The 27,958-nt window shown below is 39.9% G+C and overlaps 1 protein-coding gene across 8 annotated transcripts in view; it reads right to left on the reverse strand.

Annotated features, from left to right (window-relative positions):
• The window catches only part of LOC129623203 (catenin alpha-2), a 674,017-nt gene that overhangs the window by 191,824 nt on the left and 454,235 nt on the right, over positions 1 to 27,958 (reverse strand). For 7 of the 8 annotated variants that reach the window (XM_055540375.1, XM_055540376.1, XM_055540383.1 and 4 more), the window contains 2 exons: positions 16,712 to 16,831; positions 9,849 to 10,115 (listed from right to left, as the gene is read on the reverse strand). In XM_055540375.1, the coding sequence (XP_055396350.1) occupies positions 9,849 to 10,115; positions 16,712 to 16,831 (387 nt within the window). Of the gene's footprint in view, positions 1 to 8,110; positions 9,244 to 9,848; positions 10,116 to 16,711; positions 16,832 to 27,958 lie in introns of those variants that run through there. The other variant, XM_055540381.1, reaches the window with a different exon arrangement.

Here is a 27,958-nt window from a genome sequence, read left to right on the forward strand (position 1 = left end):
TTAAATCTTATCCATGAGTACCAAGCACATTGTCATTACTGTATCATAGGAAGCACACGAGAAGGGGGAGGTATAAATCTGGAGGGCTAAGTATAGACAAGCACTTCTAACATAAGAAATCATAAAGAAAAATAAGACTAAGGAAGTAAACATTTTAAATAGATCACACTTTTCACCATTTAAGAGTTCACTACATAAAAAGACTCGCTTGGTTCCCAAATTTTACAGTATGAGTAATAAATAAATGATAATCAAAATATTTGCCATCATACATTTAGACAGTTTAGAATATGATAATCAATTATATTAGTATTCACTATTAGATTTAGTGCCAATTATTTGAAATAAAGATGAGCTCAGATCCAGAGAATCAATGTTCCTAAGAGAGAAAATCATTATCCTGGGGAAAATACAGATTCTCCCATTTCCCCTTGTGAAAAGAAATAAAACCAGATTGGAAACATAACACTTTTGATTAAAGATGTCAGGGAGGCAAATAAAAGAGAATTTGAACCGCAATTTTCAAGAAGGGTATTTCAAATCTCATTCTGTTATTTGCTCAGTGACTTTTTGCAGCTCTATGTTTGCTAATTGAAATTTAGAAGAGAAAATTTAATTGCCGTGGGATATTTCCTTGTTGTAATTATAATAAGCATACTATAAAAGCAAATGATGCTATCAGGAAATACTCTTAGGCTTATTACACCTTAAAAAAGTTAAATTTTCTTGGAAGCAAGAGGATATGAGAGGTATCAATATTCCAGAATAAGATTTCTCAATGATAAATGATGAAGCCAGATAAATGGGTCTCTGCTTTCTTGCTCAGGAAGAATACCTTGTCCCAGATGCTGGCTGACTGTCTCATGCTCTGCCAACAGAACCACCCCAAACTCTCCACCTGCCCTGAGCATCTCTTGTTATAATCTGCATCTGTATCTATCTTTACTGCCACCCCAGGGCTACAAACTTCAAAAACGGATTAATGCAACATCCATTGCATAAAGTTAGTGTACAGAAAGGTATCACAGGCAGACTAACAATTCTCTGAGGGCCAACTGCACCTTCTTGCATCCCCTGAGTTTGGGCCATGTAGGATGGATTTAGTTTGTGCTACACTTACAAGTAGAAAGAAACTCACTGGAGTATGACTTAATATTCTATTTGACCACCAGATGTCAGTGCATAGTAAAGAATGCTAAAAACACCACTGCTTGTTTCTGGCTAGCAAGGCTATTTTGGTGAGTTTAGTTTCCAGAGTGAAACCAGGGCAGATAAATTCAGAGATAGTCCATAGGGAGAAGATATGAGACTTGCTGGGTCTTCTACCTTCTAGTTACTGATATTATGTCCTAACACATGGGAAAAGTTCTCCACTTTTTAAAAAAGGTGTGTAATAGTCTGTTGTTGTTTTTTAAAAGTAAAATAAACACTAATAAATGCATGCTAATTTGGAGCTCTGGTGGCTCAGATGGTAAAGCATCTGCCTACAATGCGGGAGACCCGGGTTCAATCTCTGGGTCGGGAAGATCCCCTGGAGAAGGAAATGGCAACCTACTCCCGTACTATTGCCTGGAAAATCCCATAGATGGAGGTAGGCTACAGTCCATGGGGTCGCAAAGAGTCGGACACAACTGAGCGACTTCACTCTCACTTTCACTTAAACCTAAATAGCTTAAACTAAATTAGAAAAATCCTAGATGTTGTAGAATTTGGATTAAAAAAATTCAAAATATATATCCATAAATTACTAGGCATTTAATAGTCATATTGGTGGGACTGTAAATTAAAAGCCAGGGAAAAAAATAAATCAATGCAAGAAAGTTATATTATATAAAAAAATCAAATATCCCACAAAGGGCTGAAAGTTCTCAAGATGTCCCAGTTGGAATTATAAAAATGTTTGCTTGTTTATTTGTTTGAATAATTAAATCTTACATTAATTATTTGGATATATGAAAATAAGAAGTATGGTTCTCAAGGTATATTGATTATGCTCCTTCAACATGGTTCAGATACATACACTTCTTCCCATTTCTGCTCCCACAATGTACTGACATGCATAACCTCTCACTCTAATCACTTTCGTATACCGCAGCTTTGCCCTTTTCAAATCCATTCTCCACCTTGCAGCCAAAAGCAAAAGTGAAGTCGCTCAGTTGTAACCCGACTCTTTGTAACCCCACGGACTGACTATAGCCTACCAGGCTCCTCAGTCCATGGGATTTTCCAGGCAAGAATACTGGAGTGGGCTGCCATCTCCTTCTCCAGGAGACCTTCCCGACCCAGGGATTGAACTTACGTCTCCCGCATTGCAGGCAGACGCTTTACTGTCTTAGCCACCAAGGAAGTCCTGCTGCTGCTGCTGCTGCTGCTGCTGCTGCTAAGTCACTTCAGTCATGTCTGACTCTGTGCGACCCCATAGATGGCAGCCCACCAAGCTTCCCTGTCCCTGGGATTCTCCAGGCAAAAACACTGGAGTGGGTTGCCATTTCCTTCTCCAATGCATGAAAGTGAAAAGTGAAAGTGAAGTCGCTCAATCATGTTTGACTCTTAGCAGCCCAATGGACTGCAGCCTACCAGGCTCCTCCATCCATGGGATTTTCCAGGCAAGAGTACTGGAGTGGGATGCCATTGCCTTCTCTGAGGAAGTCCTGAGGGATATGTGAAAACACAAATCTGACCAGGCATCCCTCTGCTTAGATCACCAGCCACTCCCTAATGCCTCCAGTTTGAAGCCCAGGGCCCTGCATGGCCTACAGGGCTCCAGAAGCTCCCTCCAGCTTCACACAGCCCCCTCTCTGTCACACACACAGGTTAGGTGCCTACTATGCATGTAGGTGTATATGATATGGCAGCATTTAACACTGCAGTAACTATAGCTGTTCAGTAAGCATTTCTCCTTTACACCTTTATGACCTCTCTTAGCTCTCCTATACTGAAACCTTATTCCAAGGCCTAGAGTTGCTATCTCAGTAACTTAAGTTCACATATCCTTAGTTACTTACAGGGTTTGAAGTAGTAGCCAGATACCTGAATCCAAGTTCTGAGCTCTTACCAAAATCCTAGGCTACTTCCAATAGCCATTAAGTGGGAATCACCTCATAGGAATACAGTAGAGGGCATTTTTAAGTATCAAGCACTTAATACTTAATAAAAGCATTAAAAATTAACACATATAACTGTACAGACATTAAGCCTTCAAAAATATTGGCATGAACTCAGAGAAGCAGAAAATTGCCAAGCTTGTCTGCCCTATCTTATTAGTACCTGAATTAGAAATCTGAAATTGCTTTCCAAAAGCTAAGCGGTCATGCTTACTGGCTTTCATTTTTACGCATTTGGCCTCTACCTTGCTAATCCTTTCCTGCCAGTGTGTTTATAGTATTCTGATGGGGTCTGCTCCTCTTCTCTCTCCACCCTCACTCTCATGTAAAGAAATACACAGAAAACTTATCTTCTTAGCCAAACATGAAGGTTCCCAGATTTCAGTAGGAATGACTGTACAGAACATCAGAGAAGGAGAGGAGGCCTGGGGTAAGCCTTTCTGATAAATAACTACGTTGATTTCCACAGCAAAAGGGAGGGTTAGAACTGGGAAGGGACTGAACAAGATGCTCAGTAAAATGTCTTTTTCATGGTGGCCTCCGTGCTTACCTGATGTTGTAGAAATCATGAAGCAATAAAACCCTTTGAGAATCTATGAGCCAGTCATAATTTTGGTTCATGAGTCCTTAAGGGACCCATACTTGCCCAGGAGCATCCATCTGGGCCTAGTAATAATAATAACAAATAATTTCCTATTCTAAAAGGCAAAGAGTGATATTTGGAGAAGAGAGTCAAAAAAGAAACTCTACTTCTTCAGATTCATTCAACACAGATCTCTGAGGTCAGGTATGTGGGCCTCTGACTTAAGTGATCTAATAACCCTCCAGCTCTCCACTGGAGCTATATTCCAACTGGATCCCAAACCCAAATCCAGGGTTGCTATTACTATCAGATACCCAGAAACTTCTTCTCCATGACCCCATTTTAGGAGCTGGTGTCCTGAAATGACTGCTGCCACCTGGAATCCTTCTGCTTCACCTCTTTCTTTGGACTAGATATTCTGGAATATGAGCACACCCACTGAGACCAGCACACAGTTGAAGTCACTCTAGGGAGTGAACACTGGAGCACTGGCTGCCTGGGGAGTGACAATTCTCTCCTACTCAGTCCCTTCACCATGTCGGATTACATTCCCTTGCCACCCTCATCCACCTGTAATATAGGCGTCACATCATTTCTCACTTTCACATTCCAACATTTCCATCCACTGAACACCAGATCAGTGAGAAAACTGAAACTAGATCAAGAAAAGAAAATACATTTAAATAGAAGGAGGAAAAAAAGAAGAAAACATGAGAAAGTAGATGGGAGGTATGAAAAATTAGGCGGAAATACATAGCTCACATAGAGTATGTATGTCATGATGACATTTCAGCTCAATGTGGTTGTGACCAGACTGTCCTACTTCTCAGGCACAGATTTAAATCTTGCAAATAAGAAGTAATACAGTGAAAGGGAAAGTATAGTTAATACTATTCAACACCTTCCTCCCTCCCAAGTTGAAGCAGTCAAGAACTAAAGAATAAGAGTGCAAAGGTTCCATGAATGCAGGGTCCCCCGAGACCCTCAGACATAGTGGACATATGAGGACATAGAGGAGAGACAGGAGCAGATGACAAGCTGAAAGAGGTAACAGCCAGTAAGCAGCAAGTAGATTGGAATCACTCCTTAACACTAAACGAAAAAAAAAAAAAAAAAAAAGTGAAATATGAGAATATGGTTAATTATGGTAGTCAATTTTATTTCATTTTCTTTTTTGGTTATAGAATACATTTTTCTACAGGCTGAGGGGACTGAACAAGTGCATAAGGAGAAACTGAACATGAAAGAAAAATAGAATTACTAATCAAGCAAATTCCCAAGTGAAATGGGAGAAGAAAGAAGCAAAAACACAACCAGAACATTTAAGATGAGAGGAAACTGAAATTAAGATTAGAGGAATTGTCTGATTTAAAAGAAAATAAAAGAGAAATAGCTATTGATTTTAAAGACTAGGTCATGAATGGTGTGATTTTCCATATTTGGAAAGCATCTTTATCTATAAAAGAAAGTTTCAGAAAATAAGATATGGTACGTTCTTTTTTCTTTTAAGGAAATTCTGTAGGAATAATTTTTCATTCTCCTCTCTCCCATTCTTGAAAGTTTTCCAGTAGTCAGCATTGACATTATAACATGATTTACTTCTGAGCAGTCATTACATTTTTCTAAGCTCTTTCCAGTATCCCCCAGTAGATAGTTTCACTAGATAAAATTAACTACCTCAAACTGCCACATTTTAAATAGAGGCTGACAGTGCCACTGATTAGCAGTCATTTTACTTTTTGCTGTTGTATCATTAGAGACTGTCTTAACAGTTTCAAGTTGTTAAAATACTGGGTTTTTTACTTCAGTCTTTTATTGCATAAATCACTACAGCAACTATTCATGTAGACAGGATAACAGCACCAGAAAATCAATCACCAATCATTGAGATCTAATTATAACTACCCAGGTAAAAATCAATCCTATAATTTTAGATGAAGGCAAAAATATTAATTTTTCCCTTGTACTTAATTTACTAAGAAACTCAAAGCCACTTCTGCATCCTACCTCTTGAAAAACTGTTTGACACAATGATGACTATTATTATGAAATGGACTTCAACATCAGGAGACGACTGAAAATGTGTTTTCTATTTATATGGTTCCTTTTACTTCAGAATCTCAAAGTTGTTTGACTTTTTCAAATTCCTATTACCTTGGCAAGCATTAAACCAAGCATCAGGAAGGAATGTTACCAGAAAAGTAAATCACAGGAAGTCTGAGTGAGTTTCTCATCCAATGTAATATCAATTTGTTTAATATCTGAGAATAGCATTTAGAATTCAAGACAGATGCCTGTGAATTCTAAATCAATTTCAAGCCAATATGCCTGGGAAATAAAAAATGCTAAAATATTCATTATGTAAATATGGAAGAGAAATCTGTAATTTTGTTACAAAGTAAAGAGCAATAAAACATTATTTTTAGTGAGAAAATTTCAAATATCGTTAAGTGCTATCCAGATTTTTTGGTGTAGCATTACACCAGTGGTAGCATTATTACTTTTGAGAAGGTACTGAAATTAATTTCATTTATTAAATAACTGTTTTTAGGGATCCACACCAAATGGAATTAGTATCTAATTCTACCGCTAATTGAGACAGTTCCACATGTTGATTTTTGTCAACATCTGAGAAACAAAATTTTAGACATTAAATAATGCTTTATGCAATTTACATAGCTTGAGAACTAATAGCCATTTAATAATAGAATATTATTTGGTTAATATACTTAGCTAATAGAATATACAATGACTTAGTTTACATATACTTAATGTAAGAATAAACCACCTAGTTAATATGTATAATGATATATAAAGTTAACAAAATATAATTAGTGAATTAGTTAATTTTTTAGACATTTATTATTTTTAAAAATAACTTCAATTATTATATTCATGTGTTAATTTCCCAAAGCCTTGCTTGTCCAGCATGAGCAGATGCCACCCTATTAGAACAGGTGGAAAGTATATCAACATATTTTACTAATAGATTTTCCCCATATGGCCTTAAGTTTTTATCTTCTGAGTCTAAAGGTATAATACCCAGTGATGCCTCGATTGTTAAATTCACTGTGGCTAAAGGCTCCTTTTTGGAGAAGGCAATGGCACCCCACTCCAGTACTCTTGCCTGGAGGATCCCATGGACGGAGGAGCCTGGTGGGCTGCAGTCCATGGGGTCGCTAAGAGTCGGACATGACTGAGCGACTTCACTTTCACTTTTCACTTTCATGCATTGGAGAAGGAAATGGCAACCCACTCCAGTATTCTTGCCTGGAGAATCCCAGGGACAGGGGAGCCTGGTGGGCTGCTGTCTATGGGGTTGCACAGAGTCGGACACAACTGAAGTGACTTAGCAGCAGCAGCAGCAAAGGCTCCTTTGAATGAAAATCATCGAGATTGAGATCAAGATCGAGATCGAGATCGAGAATGAGAACGGGAAGCTGCAGGCATCACGTTCTTGGGAAGAAGGTGGCAGCTACTGAAGTGTCTGGACTGTCCTTCAAGAGAGTCCTCTGTATGTGCACCGCTACATTATTACCAGGTCCTCACTTAGGTTTTACTGTTTACTTTTTTATTATAAAATAAACTATGAGTATACTGCAATTGATCAAAATCTAAATAATCTACCTATTCTTAATTTTAAAAAGCACCATTTCAAAAAAAAAAAGCATCATTTCATGAAATAATTTTGTATTTGACATTGTAATTTTCTATTCTGTTTAACCGATGAGACATTTTTCGTCTAATGTACTCACTAAAAATATGGCATTATAATGTGTTAATATCTAAGTGCATGACCTACTCACTTTTGTTTCCTTAAATTGTGGGTTCATCCACTTATATTCCAGAAAAACAAACCAACAAAAAACCCTTATCATCACTCTATCAAGTTCCAAAAAAACACCCTCTTAGAATTTTTATAGGGACTGTATGAATCTTACAAAAATTGATATGGTCAATAGTTTTTCCTACCTTGGACCCTGACATCTTTTACCAAAAAGGAAAACTTACCCCTGGTAAAGGTTTCCCTACTGGCTCTGATGGTAAAGAATCGGCCTGCAATGTGGGATACCTAGGTTCTACCCCTGGATCAGGAAGATCCCCCAGAGAAGAGAATGGTAACCCACTACAGTATTCCTGCCTGGAGAATTTCATGGCCAGAGGAGCCTGGCAGGCTACCGTCCATGGGATCACAGAGTCGGACACAACTAAGCGACTTTCACTCACTCATTCACCCCTTAGTAGAGTAATTCAATTTCCTCTCTTATGTCCTCTATATCTGTACCAGGATTATTTCTAGCATCTATAATAAAATTACGTATTAAAATAATAATTTTGTAAATTAAGTAAAATAAAAGTATTGTTTTTACTGTTCATTTTGTAAACAGGATCTCTTTTCCATTATTTCATTTTTTTTTTTTTACAGTATGGAAATCTAGTGACTTTTATACGTTTATTTTAAAACTCATAAACTTATTGAAGTGTCTTATTAGTTCTAATGAATTTTATGTTGTCTCCTAAACCTTTGTGAATACACTACATATTAAGGCCCAATTTCTGGTAAATACTTGAAATTTATTACAATTAATCCTTATAAAATACTTTGGAAATAATACATAGTCTGAGTTCAATATGTATGTATATTTCTTTGACTAACTTAAAAAAATAAGGGAACGAGGAGAGCCATCTGTGAAAACAGGGAAGAATTATCTGTGTATGCCAATTATCTGGGTATGTGTGCGTGCTTAGTCATTCAGTCATGTCTGGCTCTTTGCCACCCCATGGACTTCAGGCTCCTCTATCTATGGGATTCTCCAGGCAAGAACACTAGAATGGGTAGCATTTCCCTTCTCCAGGGGATCTTCCACACCCAGGGATCAAACCTGGGTCTCCTACATCTCAGGAGGATTCTTTACTGAGCCACTAGGGAAGCCCTTATCTGTATACAAAGTGTTATAATTATCTCTCCTTTGTATCATCCATTTCCATGCCTTTAACTATCATTTCCTCCTGGTCCTCTTTTCTAACATGCAGTCAATCATCTCCTGCCAAAAATTCATGTCTACATATCCAAGAGCAAAATCATTATTTTTTTACACAGATGTTAAATAACTGATTTTTCTCCTGTGAATTTCTGTTACATTGTATTTTATCATTTAGAGTCTTGGTTCATTCTTTGTCCTTTTTCTCCTCTACAGGAAAACATAACTCTTAAAAGCAGATGCTAATTATTTACAAATGTCTGTAGCTCACAACACATATAGGCTCTCACTGAACATGAGAAAAACTCAACTGAATTCCAACTTCTCACAGATGGGCCATATCCTGACCCAGGAGTGGTGAGAGCTGTTACCCTGGACCGTTGATGACAGGCATCCTTCCAGCTCATTTTGTTGCCTCAAATATACCCAGGCTCACTGAGCCCTCCTTCCACTGCTTCCCTCATTGGGACACACCCCTAGGAACAGCAGGTTCAGAATGTGAGTCATTCAGGGGACTAGCAGAGGTGCCACCTGGGGCGGGTGAGGCAGTGCTGATGCAAGGAAGAACGGGATCCTGGATAGGACGAGAGAACAATGGAGTTTGATCGCCAGGGACTGAAAAATCAAGAAACTGAGAGCAATCCTTTACTCAGACACAGCATACGGGTACTGTACACCTACATTGCCTAGGACATTTGCCTCTTCAATAATGAAGTGCTGTGTGCTTAGTCACTCAGTCGTGTCTGATTCTTTGGGACCCTTTGGACTGTAGTCTGCTGGGTTCCTCCCCAAGGGGATCTTCCTGACCTGACCCAGGGATCAAACCTGCATGTCTCCTGCATTGTAGGCGGATTCTTTACTCACTGACCCATAGCAGAAACCCTTAATAATGAAGATAAACTGGCAAATTAAAAACTGTCCTTACTATAACAGTAAGGAAAGTTACAGTATTCAGGGTTTCTGCTTGAATGCAATCAGGTTCTTAAATATAGTTGTCAGTTCCTTCAAAGACCAGTACTAGGTTTCTACCAAGATGTCAGATTCCTAGTAAGAGTGACATATCTTATTATTATAAGCCTCCAAAAGAGGTAAATCAATACTATCTTGGTATCCCTTCATCCCTAATACGTTTTCTCAGTGAAAACACACTCCCTTCTGGATACATCCCCAGATGCTTACATCAAACTCGTTCAGAGCCGCAGCCAGCTCCCCAATGCCTGTGTGGCCTTTGGCTTCATCGGTGGGAGAGGTAGCTTGAGCAGCATTGGAGATGCCGGCAATGGCCTCCTGGACTTGTTTGAACACGTAATCTCGGTTGGCTCTGGTGGCAGCAACGTCTGGGTGGCGGAGAAAAGCTTGGGAGGCTGTGTACAGCATTGTGGCGTTCTTCTTCAGAGCTCCTCGAGCGGCTGCCATCTCATCTCGACAGTGAGGGTCCTTCAGCTCCTGTGTGTGCAAAACACAAATGTGAAGCTTGCCATGAAAGTATCTGTAACAGAGCTTAGAGTCACAGACTTCTAGGACTACATCAATTTTATTTGTATTCAGTTAATATTTTACTTTGTTTATAAGATGCTGTGTAATGACTATATGTGGTATTGGTATGTCATTAAATCTAATTTGTATTGATCAATACAAAGGTAAAAAAGTAGACCTATAAGACATGAGTTTGAGCAAACTCCAGGAGATGGTGAAGGACAGGGAAGCATAGCGTACTGCAGTCCATGGGGTCACAGAATTGGACACAACTTAGCAACTGAACAACAATATAAAATATTTATACTCTCTGAAGTCCAAGTCGAGATGCTCATTTCATGACATATATTATTTAAGTTACCAATCTAAAATCATAACATAAAATAATTTTGTGCCTGGGAAATTCCATATGACCCACCAATCCCACTACTGGGCATAAATACCCCGAGAAAACTGCAATTCTAAAAGACATATATACCCCAATGTTCACTGCAGCACTATTTACAATAGCAAGGGCATGAATGCAACCTAGATGTCCATCGACAGATGAATGGATAAAGAAATTGTGGTAAATTTAGTCAATGGAGTATTACTCAGCCATTAAAAGGCACAAATTTGAGTCAGTTGTAATGAGGTGGATGAAACTAGAGCCTCTTATACAGGCTGAAAGAAGTCAGGAAGAAAAAAACAAGTATTCTATATTAATGCATATATATGGAATTTAGAAAAACGCTACTGATGAACTTAGTTGAGAATTGTGTTGTGGACACAGTGGGGGAAGGTGAGGGTGGGACGACTTGAGAAAGTAGTATATATATATGACGACTTGACATATATATACTATCATGTGTAAAACAGATAGTGGGAAGTTGCTAAATAACAAAGGGAGCCCAGCCTGGCGCTCTGTGATGACCTAGAGGGGTGGAATGGGGGGAAGGGGAGAGAGGCTTAACAGGAAGGGGATATATATAATGTCAAAATAGTACCCACTGGCGAGTTTCTTTATTTTCAGCTTTAAAGAGTATTATAATTATGAATGATTATATTATGATTATGAATGATTCACATTGTTGAACAGCACAAACCAACACAAAATTGTAATTTAATCCACCAATTAAAAGTAAATAAAGCTTTTTAAAAATGCAATATGAATTTAAGAATTACATGTCAGTGTAGGAAAACAAGTGAAGAAGAAATATTTTTTCTACATATATTTTAGAAACCATCTCCTCTCTCTAGCTGCCAAGAATTTGTACATACTGCTCTTCCCATGTGAAATATCTGAGCTTCCCTTTCCAGCCTATCCTTTCCCTTGATGGGGTCCATCTCCTGAAAACCCACTCTCCATCCAACTCTCTAAGCTACCTCTCCTTCTAGCTGCTCCCACAAGGCCCTCTTCCCTCCAATCATTAAAATGCATCATGCTTTACGCATTTATATAAGTATATGTCTTTCTCCTAAACTGTAAGTCTAATGAGAGCAAAGAGCCCTAGCTACCTTGTTCAGTGGTTCTTCAGTCAGTAGCACAATGTCTGGCTCATAAAAATGCATCCAATAAATAATGCTGCAAGACTGTAAAACCTGAGCCACCAACAAAATGAGTGGCTTGCGTGGATCAGTTAGTTATCAGCAGATGGAAAACCCAATCTTCAATCTTCTGACACTGCGCCTGCCTCCATAATCAATTACAATTACAAACATGGGAAATCAAACTCGTCTGATTTTGCTTACTGCATCACTGGCACTTCATTATCATTTTCAGAATGGGGTTCAGTTTTAAAAAAAAAACACTTTTGATGGCAGATCTATCATTTTAGTTTAGGGAGTAATAAAGAAAATAGATCACAGATGATTTGCTTTCTAAGTTTTGGATGTCAAAATAGTACCACTGGGGAGTCTCTTTATTTTCAGCTTTAAAGAGTATTGTTAAGAAAACGTTCACGGTATTTTTAGAAATATTAAAGGCAATACTGTTCTCTCATAGCCATGCAGGACTGCCAGCTGAGCATCTCTGGGAGAAAATTTATCTAGTTTCAAAATGTATCATTAGAGGGTATTTGAACCACTGGGGTTCTATTCCTATTTGCTCAGTTGGTATATAATAGATGGATGACCTGGAAACAGTAAATCGCATCCTTTCTTTTTTTCCATCAAAATAATTCTGAGACAAGCACATTATATTTGATATCTAGGATTGGTAAGACAAACTGACAATAAGAAGTAAACAATCAGACTTCCCTGGTGGCCCCGTGGAAAGGAATCTGCCTGCCAATGCAGGGGCCATGAGTGCGATCCCCCATCCAGGAAGATTCCACGTGATGTGGGGCAACTGAGCCCATGCGCCACAACTTCTGAGCTTGTGTGCCGCAACTACTGAAGCCCACGTGTCCTAGAGCCCCAGTGCTGCAACTACCAAAGCCCATGTGCCTAGAGCCTGTGCTCTGCAACAAGAGAAGTCACCGGAATGAGAAGCCTGTGAGCTGCAACAAAGAGTAGCCCCTGCTCACAACAACTAGAGAAAGCCCCCAAGCAGCAACAAACACTCAAATAATTAAAAATAATGAATTATATAAATTTATTTTAAAAAAGCAGTAAACAATTGAGCCATCTATCCCCTTCTGCTTACGGACTAATGGATCAATGCCAGTCAACAAAATTTCTAAACCGAGACAACTTATTTTTAGCCCTAAAGCTCAACACAGATAAATAGGGAACCAACATGTGAGGGAATCCTTTACATTGGACAATTTAGGCAGTGCCATTGGAAGTTATAAAGGATCTTAATTAATGTCCAGAACGCCTGGCCAGAAATATTATATTCCATTCTGGGGTATCTACACTAATAAGAAAATCTAAATATGAAAGTGAGAAATAGAGGGTAGGAAATTCTTTCCATAAAGATACTTTTAGAAACATTTTTAATCACATGGAAGAAAACTGTAAACAATGTAAATGCTGCGTTATGAAGAACTGGTTAAGTAAACTACTGAAGTTCTCATTTGATGGACTCTTTATGAAGCGAAAGTGTTAGTTGTTCATTCATGTCTGATTCTTTGTGACCCCATGGACTGTAGCCCACCAGGCTCCTCTGTCTAGGCATTTCTCTAAGCAAGGATACTGGAGTAGGTAGCCATTCCCTTCTCCACAGGATCGTCCGGACCCAGGACGATCTGTATTGAACCCATATCTCCTGTATTGCAGGCAGATTGTTTACCATCTAGCCACCAAGGAAGTCCCTGGACTCTTTATGTGGATATTAAAAGAAGTTTCCATAAAATAATAAAATGGGTAATATACATAAAAAGAAGAATACAACATGCATACTTATATGTATAGCATGAATATAAATGTCAAAATATGAAGATAAGCAATTAAAAGGCAATCTACCAAAATATAAGTACCACGTTTTTGTGGCTGATAGATAGCTATGTGCCTTTTTTCCCCTTCTTTTCTAAATTTTCTTGAAAGAGTTTGAAACAGCAACTAGTTAAAATGATGTTAATGAGATAAAAATAAATCATATGTATGGGCATTCTGAGGTGAATATCTCTTATTATTCCCATGGATTTTAATATCAGTTACATGCTGATGATTTGATGAGGTTTGATCTCCCCTCATCTCTCTGCTATTTGACATTTCTACATGGATATCTTATAAGAATCTCAAAATCAATGTATTTAACTATGATATCTTGATACTGCTGGAAGACTGGCCGCTTTCCAGTCTTCATCCATCTCAGTAAATTCACCACCATGTACATATTTGCTGAGACAGAACCTCAGATGTGAACTGGTTGCATCATTCCCTAAACTCCCATAGCCAATTCCACAGCAGGTCCTGAGTGTTCTATTTTCAATGTAAATTTGGACTTCCTAGGTTTTTCTCCATCTTTACTGCTGCCACGCTAAAGGAGACCATCTCTGTGGCAGGAAGGACAGGGCAGGGCCCCGGAACAGCCTCATCAAGTGTAGGCATTAGGCAGAAGACAAAGTCACCTCCTTTTTTTTTTTTTTTTTTTTCTCTTAATGAGACCACAACGCATGAAGGAATGGCAACTAAAACAGAAACTCTGCAGCATCTGAGCAAGAAACTCTGAGCATGAAAACCATGGAGCAGGAACAATATAAATTCAGGACCTTCCATGTGTGGTGCCTGATGCAGGAAAATTTAAAGTGAAAAACAGCTCTTAGAATACCTGTAGCGTGGCTTCAGGAAAAAAATGCCAGGACCAGGAGCTGATGCACGCTGGTACATCAGCTCTTCCCTCAGTGAATGCTCAATCCCTAATCAAAAAGACCCCTACCCATTCAAAGGTCTACAGATAAAAGGCAGATCAACAACCCTGTGGGGCATCACTGGGTCCAAAGGACTCCCACACTCCTCTCCTTAACTTTTGCTTCTGCCCTGAATAAACTGCTACTTTGTTCTCTTTGCTCCTCAGCCTCAGAATGTGTGTTTATTTTTCCTTTGCACTTTTGTGTTCCTCACCCAAATTGTTTTGGATGAGTTGAGCAAGAGCCTGGACTTTTGATAAAGTTTTTCCGGTAAGTGTCACTCATCTAGATGACTTCAGTCCCACCCATCCACAACTAGTCTCTGCTCTTTGACACTACCCCTTCTTTGCAACAAATCTAGAAAAATATGAAAATGTAAATCTGAGACTTTGATACCAAACTCTGAACTGTTCAACCACTTGCTACTTACTTACAATAAAATCAGAACACTCTCAAGACTCTGAGTGTCCTAGTGCACACCTTTCTCCCCAGTCTCCTGCTAGGTTCACTGAAATTAAAAGTCAATGTAATTTCTTTTTTTTTTTTTTTTGGCCAAGTGTTGAAACAAGCTAAATAAATAGCTTCTGGGCCTTAAAGCTTTGCTTCAGAGTGACTTCACTCCTAACCACACTACTTATCGTGGGCTACCAGGCAAGACTCGACCTAAAGAAAGGATTCTGTTGATAACAAAATACCTGAAAGTAATCGCATGAACTAAAATCATACAAACTCTGGGAAACAGTGAGAGACAGGGAAGCCTGGCGTGCTGTAGTCCATGGGGTCGCAAAGAGTCAGACACAACTGAGCAACCAAACAACAACAAAATCATGCCTGTGTGCCCATCACAAAGCACTAGACACTCTTTAGGGAAAGGGACTAGATCTTGGTCAGATTTGTAACCCAGGTATTATTTCTGTTTGGTACAGATGAACACTCAAAATGTTGGCTAGAATTTTCCTGCTGGTCATAGAGAACATATGAAAAAAATCACTGGAAGTTGCCAGAAATCCTGGGAGCAGGATTTAACAAATCTCCCCATATTTAAAGATGCTATTTGCTAAGAAGAAAGAAAAAGATACAGTCTTCGGAGCACACAATTCTAATGGTCCCTACAGAACAAAGAGAGCTGGCCAAATGAAGGTGCCATCTTGGGACAATGGGGAGCAGAGAAAACCCAGGCCACCCACCTTCTTCAACGTGACTCAATACCTGTGCTCTCCTTCCCTCTTCCACTCCACTCTCTCTCTCTGCCTTTCCTCTATTTTTCCTCATGTTTTCTTAATCTCTTTCATAAAAGCTTTACTCTGCATGCTGCATACTTGGGAGAGAGGTGTTGTATATATATGGTGCTGTCCACAGGGTGGGGAGGTAAAAACTGAAGCCCAAGGACAGTGCCCAGGGAGTGGCCACAGTGCCACACCAGTCTGACATTTTTTAATTCAATCAGGTGAGACATAGGGAACAGACCTGTGGTGTGAAGGGGGAGAGGTATAGGGAGGGATGGATTGGGAGTTCTGGGGTCAGCAGATGCAAACTTGTACATGCAGAATGAATAAAAAATAGGGTCCTGCTGTTTAGCACTGGGAAATGTGTTCAATATCCAGAGTTAAAACATAATGGAAAAGAATATTTTTAAAAATTTTATCTATATGTATAACTCAATAACTTTGCTGTACAGCAAAAATTCACACAACATATTATTCTAGATATGTTGCAAAGATGGGAGAGTGTCAAATTATAATTTTTAGTGTAATTTCTTACATTAAAAAATAAGTAAATATAGGTCGAAAAAAAAGAGAGAAAGGTTAGAGTCTGGTGGGGTTGGCAGGGTGGTCCCCACCAGTAAGGCATGTGGCCTCTGATCAACTGTAAGTACCCAGGGGGACTGGGAGTACCAGCAGTGTACAGTGGGACCACAAGTGACCCAAGTAGGAAACTGCATTGGTGATCATAGGTCCTAGGGTATTTGATGATCTGACAAGCGGTTGATGCAGTCGATGATGCACTCTCCAGGTCTACAAAACTGCAAGATTATGCAAACTCACTCGCTTTCTCCCCTTGTTGTTGTTGTTCAGTCGCTTAGTTGTGTCCGACTTTTTGCAGCTCCATGAACTGCAGCGCACCAGGCATCCCCATCCTTCACTATCTCCCGGAGTTTGCACAAACTCATGTCCACTAAGTCGGTGATGCCATCCAACCATCTCATCCTCTGTCGCCACCTTCTTCTCCTGCCCTCAGTCTTTCTCAGCATCAGGGTCTTTTCTCCCCTAGATTTCCAAAAATTTTTCCTACCTGTTGTCTTCTCGCAGCTACATAGTTAAGTTTCACCATCTCTTTTCCAAATTCTTTAAAGCGATTTGCAAGGTCTTGCTCATTTGTAGCATTTTTGACAGCTTCCAAGGCCTCTTCCACCTGAAACAGACAAACAAAAAAAATCCAATATATTTATAACTGGATAGTATTTCAATATTGGACTTCACTGATGGTTTAGTGAAACAGAATCTGCCTGCAACACAGAAGATGCTGGTTTGATTCCTGGGTGGGGAAGATCCCCCTAGAAAAGGAAATAGCAACCCACTCCAGTATTCTTGCCTGGGAAATCCCATGGAGAGAGGAGCCTGGTGGGCTACAGTCCAAGGGTTGCAAAAGATTCGGACATGACTTAGTAAATAAACAACAACAGATTTCAACATTGGTAAACATGTTAGAAACACTAGTTGTTAAAAAATATGCATTAATATTTAAATAAAATAATAGGAAAAAAGTACCCCAACAAGCATTTATAATCAGAAAATTACATACTATTTTTTATACAAAAGATGCATGCATGCTGTCACTTCAGTCATGCCCTACTCTTTGCGACCCTATGGACTGTACAGAGGTAGGCTCCTCTGTCCATGGGAATCTCTAGGCAACAATATTGGAGTGGGTCACCGTGTCCTTCTCCAGGGGATCTTCTGACCCTGGAATGGAACCTGTGTGTCTTATGTCTCCCGCATTGACAGGAGGGTTCTTTACCACTAACACCACCTGGGAATTGCTATATAAAAGATAATTGCTAAATTTCTAAATCATATAAAACACTACATTGTTTGTATTTTGAGCTGTGATTTCCATAAGGAATACAGACTTTTACTTTCAAGTAGAAAGATAAAGAAAAATAAACTTAAGAAGACGTATGGATTTAAAAACAAACACCAGAAATCGTCACAGGAGGAAATGTTTTGTAAACAAAAACTGGAGGAACTCCTGGGCTGCAAAAAGCTTGAGATAGCTTAAATCTGCATCTTGGCATCACCTCCAAATCTGCAGCAAAGGGATTGTAATTTTATTTTTATTTCATTTATTTATTTACTTATAGCTATGCTGGGAGAAGGAAACAGCAACCCACTCCAGTACTCTTGCCTGGAAAATCCCATGGACGGAGGGACCTGGTAGGCTACAGTCCATGGGGTCTCAAAGAGTCGGACCCAACTCAGCGACTTCACTTTCATTTTTCACTTTCACTTTTCACTTTCATGCATTGGAGCAGGAAATGGCAACCCACTCCAGTATTCTTGCCTGGAAAATCCCAGGGACAGGGGAGCCTGGTGGGCTGCCATCTATGGGGTCGCACAGAGTCGGACACGACTGAAGCGACTTAGCAGCAGCAGCATGCTGAGTCTTGGTTGTGGCACACGGGCTCCTCAACGCTGCTGGCAAGATTTCTCTTGTTATGCTAAGCAGGGTCTACTCTCTAGTTGCAGCTCTTGGGCTCTAAAATGTGGGCTCAGTACTTGTGGCAGATGGGCTTAGCTACTTCAAGGAATGTGGAATCTTAGTTCTCAGACCAGGGATTGAACCCTTGTTCCTTATATTGGCAGGAAGATTCTTAAGCATTGGACCACCAAGGAAGTCCTAGGGATTGTAATTTTAAGCTGTGATTATGCATTGCCATTCCATGAAGGAGAAAACATTGAGCCTCAAGAAGTAAGTGAATTTGAAGTTTTGTTGCCATTTTAGGTGGCATCAACTAGGGTGAACAGAGTAACAACCACTGGAAATAACCAAGAACATAATCTTGAGTGAACAAGGCACAGGATGGAAATCATATTTGCAAAATCACAAGTTCTTAGTTTTGAAGAGAGTCTGGTGGAGAGGTCTCAACTAGTACAGGCTTTTGAGAAAGGCAGCAGAAAAAAAGAGAGAGAGAGATGGTAGCTCTGAGAGTTGGACCATAAAGAAGGCCGAGCGCCAAAGAATTGATGCTTTCAAATTGTGGTGTGGAGAAGACTCTTTAGAGTTCCTTGGACAGCAAGGAGATCACACTGATCAATCCTAAAGGAAATCAACCCTGAATATTCATAACTGATGCTAAAGATCTAATACTTTGGCCACCTGATGCTAACAGCCTACTCACTGGGAAAGACCCTGATGCAGGGAAAGATTGAAGGCAAAAGGAGAAGGTGATGGCAGAGGACAAAATGATTACATAGCATCACTGACACAATGGACATGAATTTGAGCAAACTCTGAGAGATAGTGGAGGACAGAGAAGCCTGGCATGCTGCAGTCCATGAAGTCACAAAGAGTCGGACACAACTTGGTGACTGAACCACAACAAAGCTCTGAAAGAGTAATAAAAAATACAGAGAATGTATGGCCTACTGCAGAATTCCAATTGCCTCTTGTAGTTTAGACCGAATCAAAAGACAACATACAGACAGTTCACGGTTGAGAATGCGGGGATCCAAATGGCCACTAAAGTGGCTAGAAAAAGTCATAGATTAACACAGTACCAAGTGATAGAGATACACAATTTGTTTAAACTGGACACAATCACAAAGGCTGCTAATCCAACTTCCTCACCAAGTTTCACTGGGTGGAGGAAGAAAACGGTGTATATAAACAAGTGATAATAGATATCATCACATCCTTTCCTCCATAGATATTATAATACCATTCAGTTTACCCAACAGACTAACATTTCATTAAGGAAAGAGTCGCAGCCAGAATGGAGGTTATTTTTAAAAATGGTGAAAGGAGCTCAATCTTGACTCCAGATAAAATTGTTTCCATTCTCATCAGCTATGGAGATTCTTCATCTTTTTTTTTCCTTTCTATTTGTAAAAACACAAAATGGTTTCATTCATCAATTTTAGTCTTTTCCAATTCCTATGCAGGCTTTAATTATACTCAAGGAAAAGAGAAGTATAATTGAGAACAGAACTGTTGTGTGTTAGGATATCTTTTAGGCACTTGAGTCAAAGGGCATTTTATAGTATGAAATGGCTCATTTAAACATTTTCATGGATTAATGAGAATCTCATATCTCAACCCTTTAAAACAACACATCAGTGATGTCTCCCTTACTAATAGATTTATAATCATTTTACCGTGGCTATCAACAGCATCACTGAGAGGAAGCTCTTGGCAGTTAATTTGTTCCTACTGCTTATTTGAGTTGTAAATCTTTTCTTAGGACATAAAACCTGGCCCCAGGGAAGAACAAAATAATTATCTCAGAAGGAACTAAATCTTGGATTTGTCTTATTTTATATATATATATTTATATAAAACAGGCTTCTTGTTGGTTTTTAATCAGGCCAATTTGGAGTATTTATTTTGCTTTGTTACACATCACTTATTTTCTTATTGTTTTTCCCTGAAGAACCCAGATGCTGGTCTGATTTTATGTTTCTAATTCAGTGAAGTTCCTTGGAAGAGCAACACCAGCGATAGTGTCTGTCTGCGTAAAGGTGGACTTCTTCATACTCAGAGTTCCAGGGTGACAGGTATCTAGTGAGAAGCTCTCATATCGAAACACACTTACGAACCTATCCACCACCCCACAGAAATGGAGAGAATGGAATTAACATCTAGGATTTAGGATACTATCACCAGCCCAGTACACTGCTATTAAAGAGATAAATGATACACAGAGAGAGCAGGAGAGAGAAAGAGAGAGAATAAATACAAGTGGAAGGGACACAGATGAGGAAGAAGAAGAAAAAAAAAAAAAAAAAACAGGGCAGGGGGAGAGACGGGCAGTGTCCAAGGCACTTCTGAAAAGTCAAAGTCAATATGAAAATCAAGTTTTTGCTTTTGAACAGAGCCAATGTTCTTTTGTTATTTTCAGGTGTCTGGAGAAAGGAAATTGACTCCACATGCCAAGCAACAAATCCTCCTGCCAATGCAGGAGACACCAGAGACTCGGGTTCAATCCCTGGATTGGGAGGATACCCTGGAGTGGGGAATGGCAACCTACTCCAGTATTCTTGCCTGGAAAATTCCATGGACAGAGGAGCCTGGTGGGCTACAGTCCATGGGGTTGCAAAGAGTTGGTCACAACTGAGAAACTGAGCATACACACACAAAAGTGAAGCTAACATCTTAAAAGGTAATCCTTATGGAGAAAAGGAACCCAGGACACTCTGTCCACCTACCTGCCCCACAGGGACACCTACAGGTCAGCACGTGTAGGGAGGGCTATGGACTCAGACTGGCCTGTGTTTGAGCCCCAGCTCTGTTATTTGTTAGCTCTGTGATCCAGGGCATGTCACTTAACCTTTCTAAATTCCAACTCCAATGTCTTCATTAATAATACAAAGGCAATAGAGTCCAGATACTACAAAAGGTTGTTCTAAGAATACTATTAGATACAAAATGAAGAAAAGAAGAAATAAAAATGGAAAATATAAAATAAGGTGGCCAACTAAGTCCTAATATAAAATAAATATAAATGAGCTAAATGCTTTAATTAGAAAACAGAAATTATCAGATGGGGCCTTTAAAAAGATCCTGCAATATGTCATCTATAGGAGACAATTTGAATAAAAATATATAAAATATTGAAAATTAAAAAAATGAAACCTTCTACACTAATGAATTTAAAAACCTACTTGAAATTGATAAATAGGTAAAATGCTAATATAGATTTTAGAAAGAAGTAACAGAACTCAAATAGACCAAAAAATGTTATAGAAATGGACATGGCAGCCAAAGATGACTTTTCTACTCTTTTCCCAAACAAACCAGGCACAGTAGGTGGGTGAAAAATGAAATGTAAAATAGCAAATACATAGCAGAATGCCTGTCAAGAATTAGGAGCTCCTTTCACAGACATGGGCTTCTCAGGTAGCGCAGTGGGTAAAGAATCGCTTGCAGTGCAAGAGATGCAGGTTCGATCCCTGGGTAGGGAAGATCCCCTGGAGGAGGGCATGCAACCCACTCCACTACTCTTACCTGGATAACCCCATGGACAGTGAAGCCTGATAGGCTATATAGTTCATGGGGTCACAAAGAGCCAGGCAGGACTGAAGCGACTGAGTCCTCATGCACGCACGCGCGCGCGCACACACACACACACAAACACACAGATACTGACTTGCTGTATAATCTACCTAAGGGTAAACATTGTTTCTGAATGACTGTAAAAAGGAAAGACTACATCTTGCTCTTGGACTATCTGCAGGTGACATGAAATCTAGGAATAGTAGAAGGACATGGTGGGCTCATGGGGGAAGTGTTGTAAGGGGAGTTTGCTGTGACTCTGTGTGCCAAGCTGAATTGGGAAATCACTTCCAACAAGCTAATAAAGAGGGCCCTCAGAGCAGTTGCCACATCCTTCCTTGTAATGAATACCCTCCTGACCTTGGGCACTACGGACAGCTGTTCTCACAAAAGCCAATCTGGACTGAAGAACACCAGTGCAAGAACCCTCAGCTCTGGCAGGTCTGTCTGTTCTTAATACTGGGAGCCTGTGCGTGGGAACAGCTGAGAAAAGTGAAAATTCTAGATAGGATATCACAGTGTCCTCTGTCTTTACTGGATTTAGATATTATTTTCAAGCTTGTTTTTCACAACTCTTGAAATCTTTGATCTTCTCACAGAGTCTGCTCAATATAGCCCTTACCCCCATTTCCAGAGCAAACCTACTTGCCACTATTATTTACTCCACAATTGTGGCAATTCGTTTGAGACAGACTCTTTAAATCTAGTCTCCAACTTTCCTGATTGAAATTTCACTCATTTACTTTGACAACATAAAAGTAGACTGAGAATTCATAAGCTAACTCAATATTTTTTAAGCACCATCTGGGGCTAGGCCGACATACAGGGATGGGCACAGCACTGGACACAGGAGTCTGACCCTCCTCCTGGACTGTGTGATATGCTTCTTCTGTGCACAGTCACTGTCCATGTTGTTAGATCAACATCTCTGTTTGGACAGACTGACTTCATTCCAGGGTCCTAATCTTGATACTCAGTTGATTGGATTTTAAGTGACACCCAATAAAACGATTTAAAACAATAAGGCCCCTATGTACAAACTTTTAAGTTGTGAACTTTCAAAGATGCCAACATGCATTCCCTAAATTGAGTGAAATTGCAGCTTGCCCTCCATCTCCTGTTGCTAACGATCCTTCAGCTCTACCATCTCCCACCTCCGCTTCCTCCCCCAGTCAGTAGCTCTTCTTGTCTGTTCACTCAATGCCAGTCCCTGTACACCAGCTGCTGTAGTGCTCTACTGTAGTTTTCAAGGATTGTATCATAAGATGAAAATGTTTTTTTTTGTTTAATTTTTTTATATGTATTATTTGTGTGAAAAGTATCATAAACCTATTACAGTACAGTACTACAGAGCTGACCATGTTCGTTGAGTACCTACGCTAATTTTGTTGGACTCATAAACAAATTGGACTTACGAACACACTCTTAGAAATGAACTCGTGTGTATGTAGCGGACTCATGGTATGTCATACGAAGTTCTCTTGTTAGGATCTGGATTTATAGTGATATTTTAAACTCTTAGGTTGGAGGAAAAATAACTACAGTTTTGGACCCTGAATTTTAAATCATTATAACTATGCTCAAGTACATATTTATTAATCAAAATAGGAACCATTACAATCAACACTTTTTTGTCAATGAAAAAAAAAAAAAGCTTGTTTATTCCTGTAGCATAAAAATCCATGCCTCATGATTTGACAAACTCTTGGAAAGTATTTTCTGAGTCCTGCTAGTTGTGGAAGCATTTTCGCTGCAAAAGTTGTCAAGATTCATGAAAAAGTGGTAGTTGGCTGGCAAGACGTCAGGTGAATATAGCAGATGAGCCAAAACTTCGTAGCCCAATTCATTCAACTTTTGAAGCAACAGTTGTGTGACATGCAGTCTGGGGTTGTCTTCGAGAACTGGGCCCTTCCTGTTGACCAATGCTGGCTGTAGGCCTTGCAGTTCTCAGTGCATCTCATTGATTTGCTGAGCATACTTCTTAGATGTAACGGTTTCTCTGGGATTCAGAAATCTGTACTGGATCACAGGGGCAGAAGACCACCAAACATTGACCATGACCCTTTTTTTGGTGCAAGTTTGGCTTTGGGAAGTGCTTTCGAGCTTCTTCTTCATCCAACCACTGAGCTGGTTGTCACTGATTGTATAAAACCCATTTTTTGTCATGTATCACAATCCAATAAAGAAATGATCTCATAGAATGAGAAGATGGTACTTCAAAATGACATTTTTTTTAATTTTTAGTCAGATCATGAGGCACCCACTTATCAAGCTTTTTCACCTTTCCAATTGGCTTCAAATGCATGATCATAGAATGGTCGACACAGTTCTTGGGCAACTCCTAGTGTAGCTGTAAGAGCTCCAGTGATGGCCCTTAATTGGTTGCTGTCCACTTTCGATGGCTGGCCATCATCTTCCTCATCTTCAAGGCGCCATCTCCTTCGTAAAATTTCTTGAAGCACCAGTGCCCTGTGTGTTCGTTAGCAGTTTCTGGGCCAAAGTGTAGTTGATATTGCAAGCTGTCTCCACTGCTTTATGATTCATTTTGAACTTGAACAAGAAAATTGCTAGAATTTGCCTTCTGTCTAACATAATTTCCACAGTCTAAAATACACATAAAATAAGCAGCAAGCAAAAATTCATTAACAAAAAATGTAAAGCAAGAAATATGTATTAAAATGATGTGTAACATTGTTACCAAAAGAGCATGTGTGTGGAGTCTGGCTGCTTGCTGCTCAAAAGCCAATAAGCAGGCCAGGCTGGTAGAAAGGAAACTTTGCTTTATTTCAGATGCCAGCAACTGCGGGGTAGGGGGAGGGTGGCAGACATCAGTCCAAAGGCTGACATCTGTCCAAAGCAGGGGGTGAGAGCATTTTATAGACAGAGACAGGGGAGGGGTTACATGCAGAAACAGCACATTCATCTCTAACACTCATATTTAATTTGGTCATCAGTGGTCTGACTAGCATCATATTGGTTGTTTTAGCTACAGTTCATCTTCAGTTCCAGGGTGCAGTTGTTCCCATTTCTTTACAGTCAATTCTCAGAATTGTGGCAGCCCAAGCCAACTTATATGCAGAGTACATCACGAGAAACACCAGGCTGGATGAAGCACAAGCTGGAATTAAGACTGCCGGGAGAAATATCAATAGCCTCAGATATGCAGATGACACCACCCTTATGGGAGAAAGTGAAGAAAAACTAAAAAGCCTCTTGATGAAAGTGAAACAAGAGAGTGAAAAAGTTGGCTTAAAGTTCAACATTCAGAAAAATAAGATCATGGCATCCAGTTGCATCACTTCACGGCAAATAGACGGGGAAACCGTGGCTGACTTTATTTTCAGGGGCTCCAAAATCACTGCAGATGGTGACTACAGCCATGAAATTAAAAGACGCTTACTCCTTGGAAGGAAAGTTATGAGCAACCTAGACAGCGTATTAAAAAGCAGAGACATGACTTTGCCAACAAAGGTCTGACTAGTCAAGGCTATGGTTTTTCCAGTAGTCATGTATGGATGTGAGAGTTGAACTGTAAAGAAAGCTGAGTGCCAAAGAATTGATGCTTTTGAACTTGGTGTTGGAGAAGACTCTTGAGAGTCCCTTGGACTGCAAGGAGATCCAACCAGCCCATCCTAAAGGAGATCAGTCCTGAGTATTCACTGGAAGGACTGATGCTGAAGCTGAAACTCCAATACTTTGGCCATCTGATATAAGAAGAGCTGATCATCTGAAAAGACCCTGATGCTGGGAAAGATTGAGGGCAGGAGGAGAAGGATGACAGAGGATGAGATGGTTGGATGGCATCACCGACTCAATGGACATGAGTCTGGATAAACTCCGGGAGCTGGTGATGGACAGGGAGGCCTGGCGTGCTGCAGTCTGTTGGGCTGCAAAGAGTCAGACATGACTAAGCAACTTAACTGAACTGAACTAAAGTCCTGGGTAGAGTCTGTCTGTAGTTAACTTCTCCACCTGGGGTTTGGTATCTATAAGACAGCTCACAGGATATGGCTCAGAATATTATCTATAGCCCTTGAGAAAGAACCTTGAGAAGGTCCTTGACGATGCTTAATGACTAAATTATTATTATTTAGTCTCCTTTGACTGTTGTCCTTTCTTTCAACATTTCTCATTTCTCTGATTAAACTTATTCTTTGACTAAGTTGCCATAGGAAGAAGGCATGAAGACAACATGGTGTGGTGGTAAGGACAACAGCCTTCTGCTCCATTTCAACATAACCATATTTATGTAAGAATATATTTCAATATTAAATGGCAAAGTTCAACAATGCAAAACCGCAATTACTTTTGCACCAACCTAAAGAGCTTGGAAGTGGAAGTTGGCCAAGTCAATGAATGAACAAATATAGAATTCTATATTTAACTACTTGTTGAATCATATAATCTGGTTTGACATTGATATCTCAGCATCATCATACTTTATCTCTCTGCCTCCTAAAGATAAGCTGCCTTCTTGATTAAATTTTCTGTTTCCTTGTGAGCAAGTGAAGAAAATGATTTCATCAGAAAGCAAGAATGATTAAATGCTAGTGTCACTGATTCATAATGTGCCATGTTTTACAAAACACAACAATAATACAGCTTGATACATTTCCAAAGTTATTTTCAGCTTGTGCAAGAAAAACGACAATAGTCAGTTTCACTGATTACTTACTGATGCATCAGTTCAGTTCAGTTCAGTCACTCAGTCGTGTTCAACTCCTTGCAACCCCATGAATCACAGCACGCCAGGCCTCCCTGTCCATCACCAGCTCCTGGAGTTTACTCAAACTCATGTCCATCGACTCAGTGATGCCATCCAGCCATCTCATCCTCTGTCATCCCCTTCTCCTCATGCCCCAAATCCCTCCCAGCATCAGGGTCTTTTCCAATGAGTCAGCTCTTTGCATGAGGTGGCCAAAGTATTGGAGTTTCAGCTTCAGCATCAGTCCTGCCAATGAATACCCAGGACTGATCTCCTTTAGGATGGACTGGTTGGATCTCCTTGCAGTCCAAGGGACTCTCAAGAGTCTTCTCCAACACCACACTTCAAAAGCATCAATTCTTTGGCACTCAGCTTTCTTCACAGTCCAACTCTCACATCCATACATGACAACTGGAAAAACCATAGCCTTGACTAGACGGACCTTTGTTGGCAAAGTAATATATCTGCTTTTCAATATGCTATCTAGGTTGGTCATAACTTTCCTTCCAAGGAGTAAGCGTCTTTTAATTTCATGGCTGCAGTCACCATCTGCAGTGATTTTTGACCCCCCAAAAATAAAGTCTGACATTGTTTCCACTGTTTCCCCATCTATTTCCCATGAAGTGATGGGACCAGATGCCATGATCTTAGTTTTCTGAATGTTGAGGTTTAAGCCAACTTTTTCACTCTCCTCTTTCACTTTCATCAAGAAGCTTTTGAGTTCCTCTTCATTTTCTGCCATAAGGGTGGTGTCATCTGCATATCTGAGGTTATTGATATTTCTCCTGGCAATCTTGATGCCAGCTTGTGCCTCTTCCAGCCCAGCGTTTCTCATGATGTATTCTGCAAATAATTTAAATAAGCAGGGTGACAATATACAGCCTTGATGTACTCCTTTTCCTATTTGGAACCAGTCTGTTGTTTCATGTCCAGTTCTAACTGTTGCTTCCTGACCTGCATATAGGTTTCTCAAGAGGCAGGTCAGGTGGTCTGCTATTCCCATCTTTTTCTGACTTTTCCACAGTTTCTTGTGATCCACACAGTCAAAGGCTTTGGCATAGTCAATAAAGCAGAAATAGATGCTTTTCTGGAACTCTCTTGCTTTTTCCATTGACACACCAGACAATGTTCCAAATGGTTTACATGTATCTAATTTAGTCCCCCCAAATAGGTCTTTGAAGTTAATACTTCTCTTGTTTCTGCTTTACAAAGGAGAACTGAGGCCAGAGGGGTGACATAGCCAGCCTGATCGGTCTCATAGCAAATCTGAGGTAATCTGGGTTTGAACCCAGGTACTTTGCTCCAGAACACATTCTTTGAACTCCTGAGCTGGACCACCTCAATTTCCCATAAAGGATGGGTTCATAAAGCTGCTGGAGTCTGGGTCTGGATCGTACTGATCAGCTGATAATGAAGATTCTTTAAGGGTCCTGCCCCATCTGATCAGTCTCCAGGTTCTAATGCTTCTACCTCTTTAATTTCTATAAAATCTATCCCCTTACTGTTCACACAGCCACTGTCTGCACTCAGCTTTCCTTTCATTCTCTGGCCTGGGTCATGTA

Source organism: Bubalus kerabau, chromosome 11 (genome assembly GCF_029407905.1).
Source record: "Bubalus kerabau isolate K-KA32 ecotype Philippines breed swamp buffalo chromosome 11, PCC_UOA_SB_1v2, whole genome shotgun sequence".
Taxonomy (NCBI): Eukaryota; Metazoa; Chordata; class Mammalia; order Artiodactyla; family Bovidae; genus Bubalus; species Bubalus kerabau.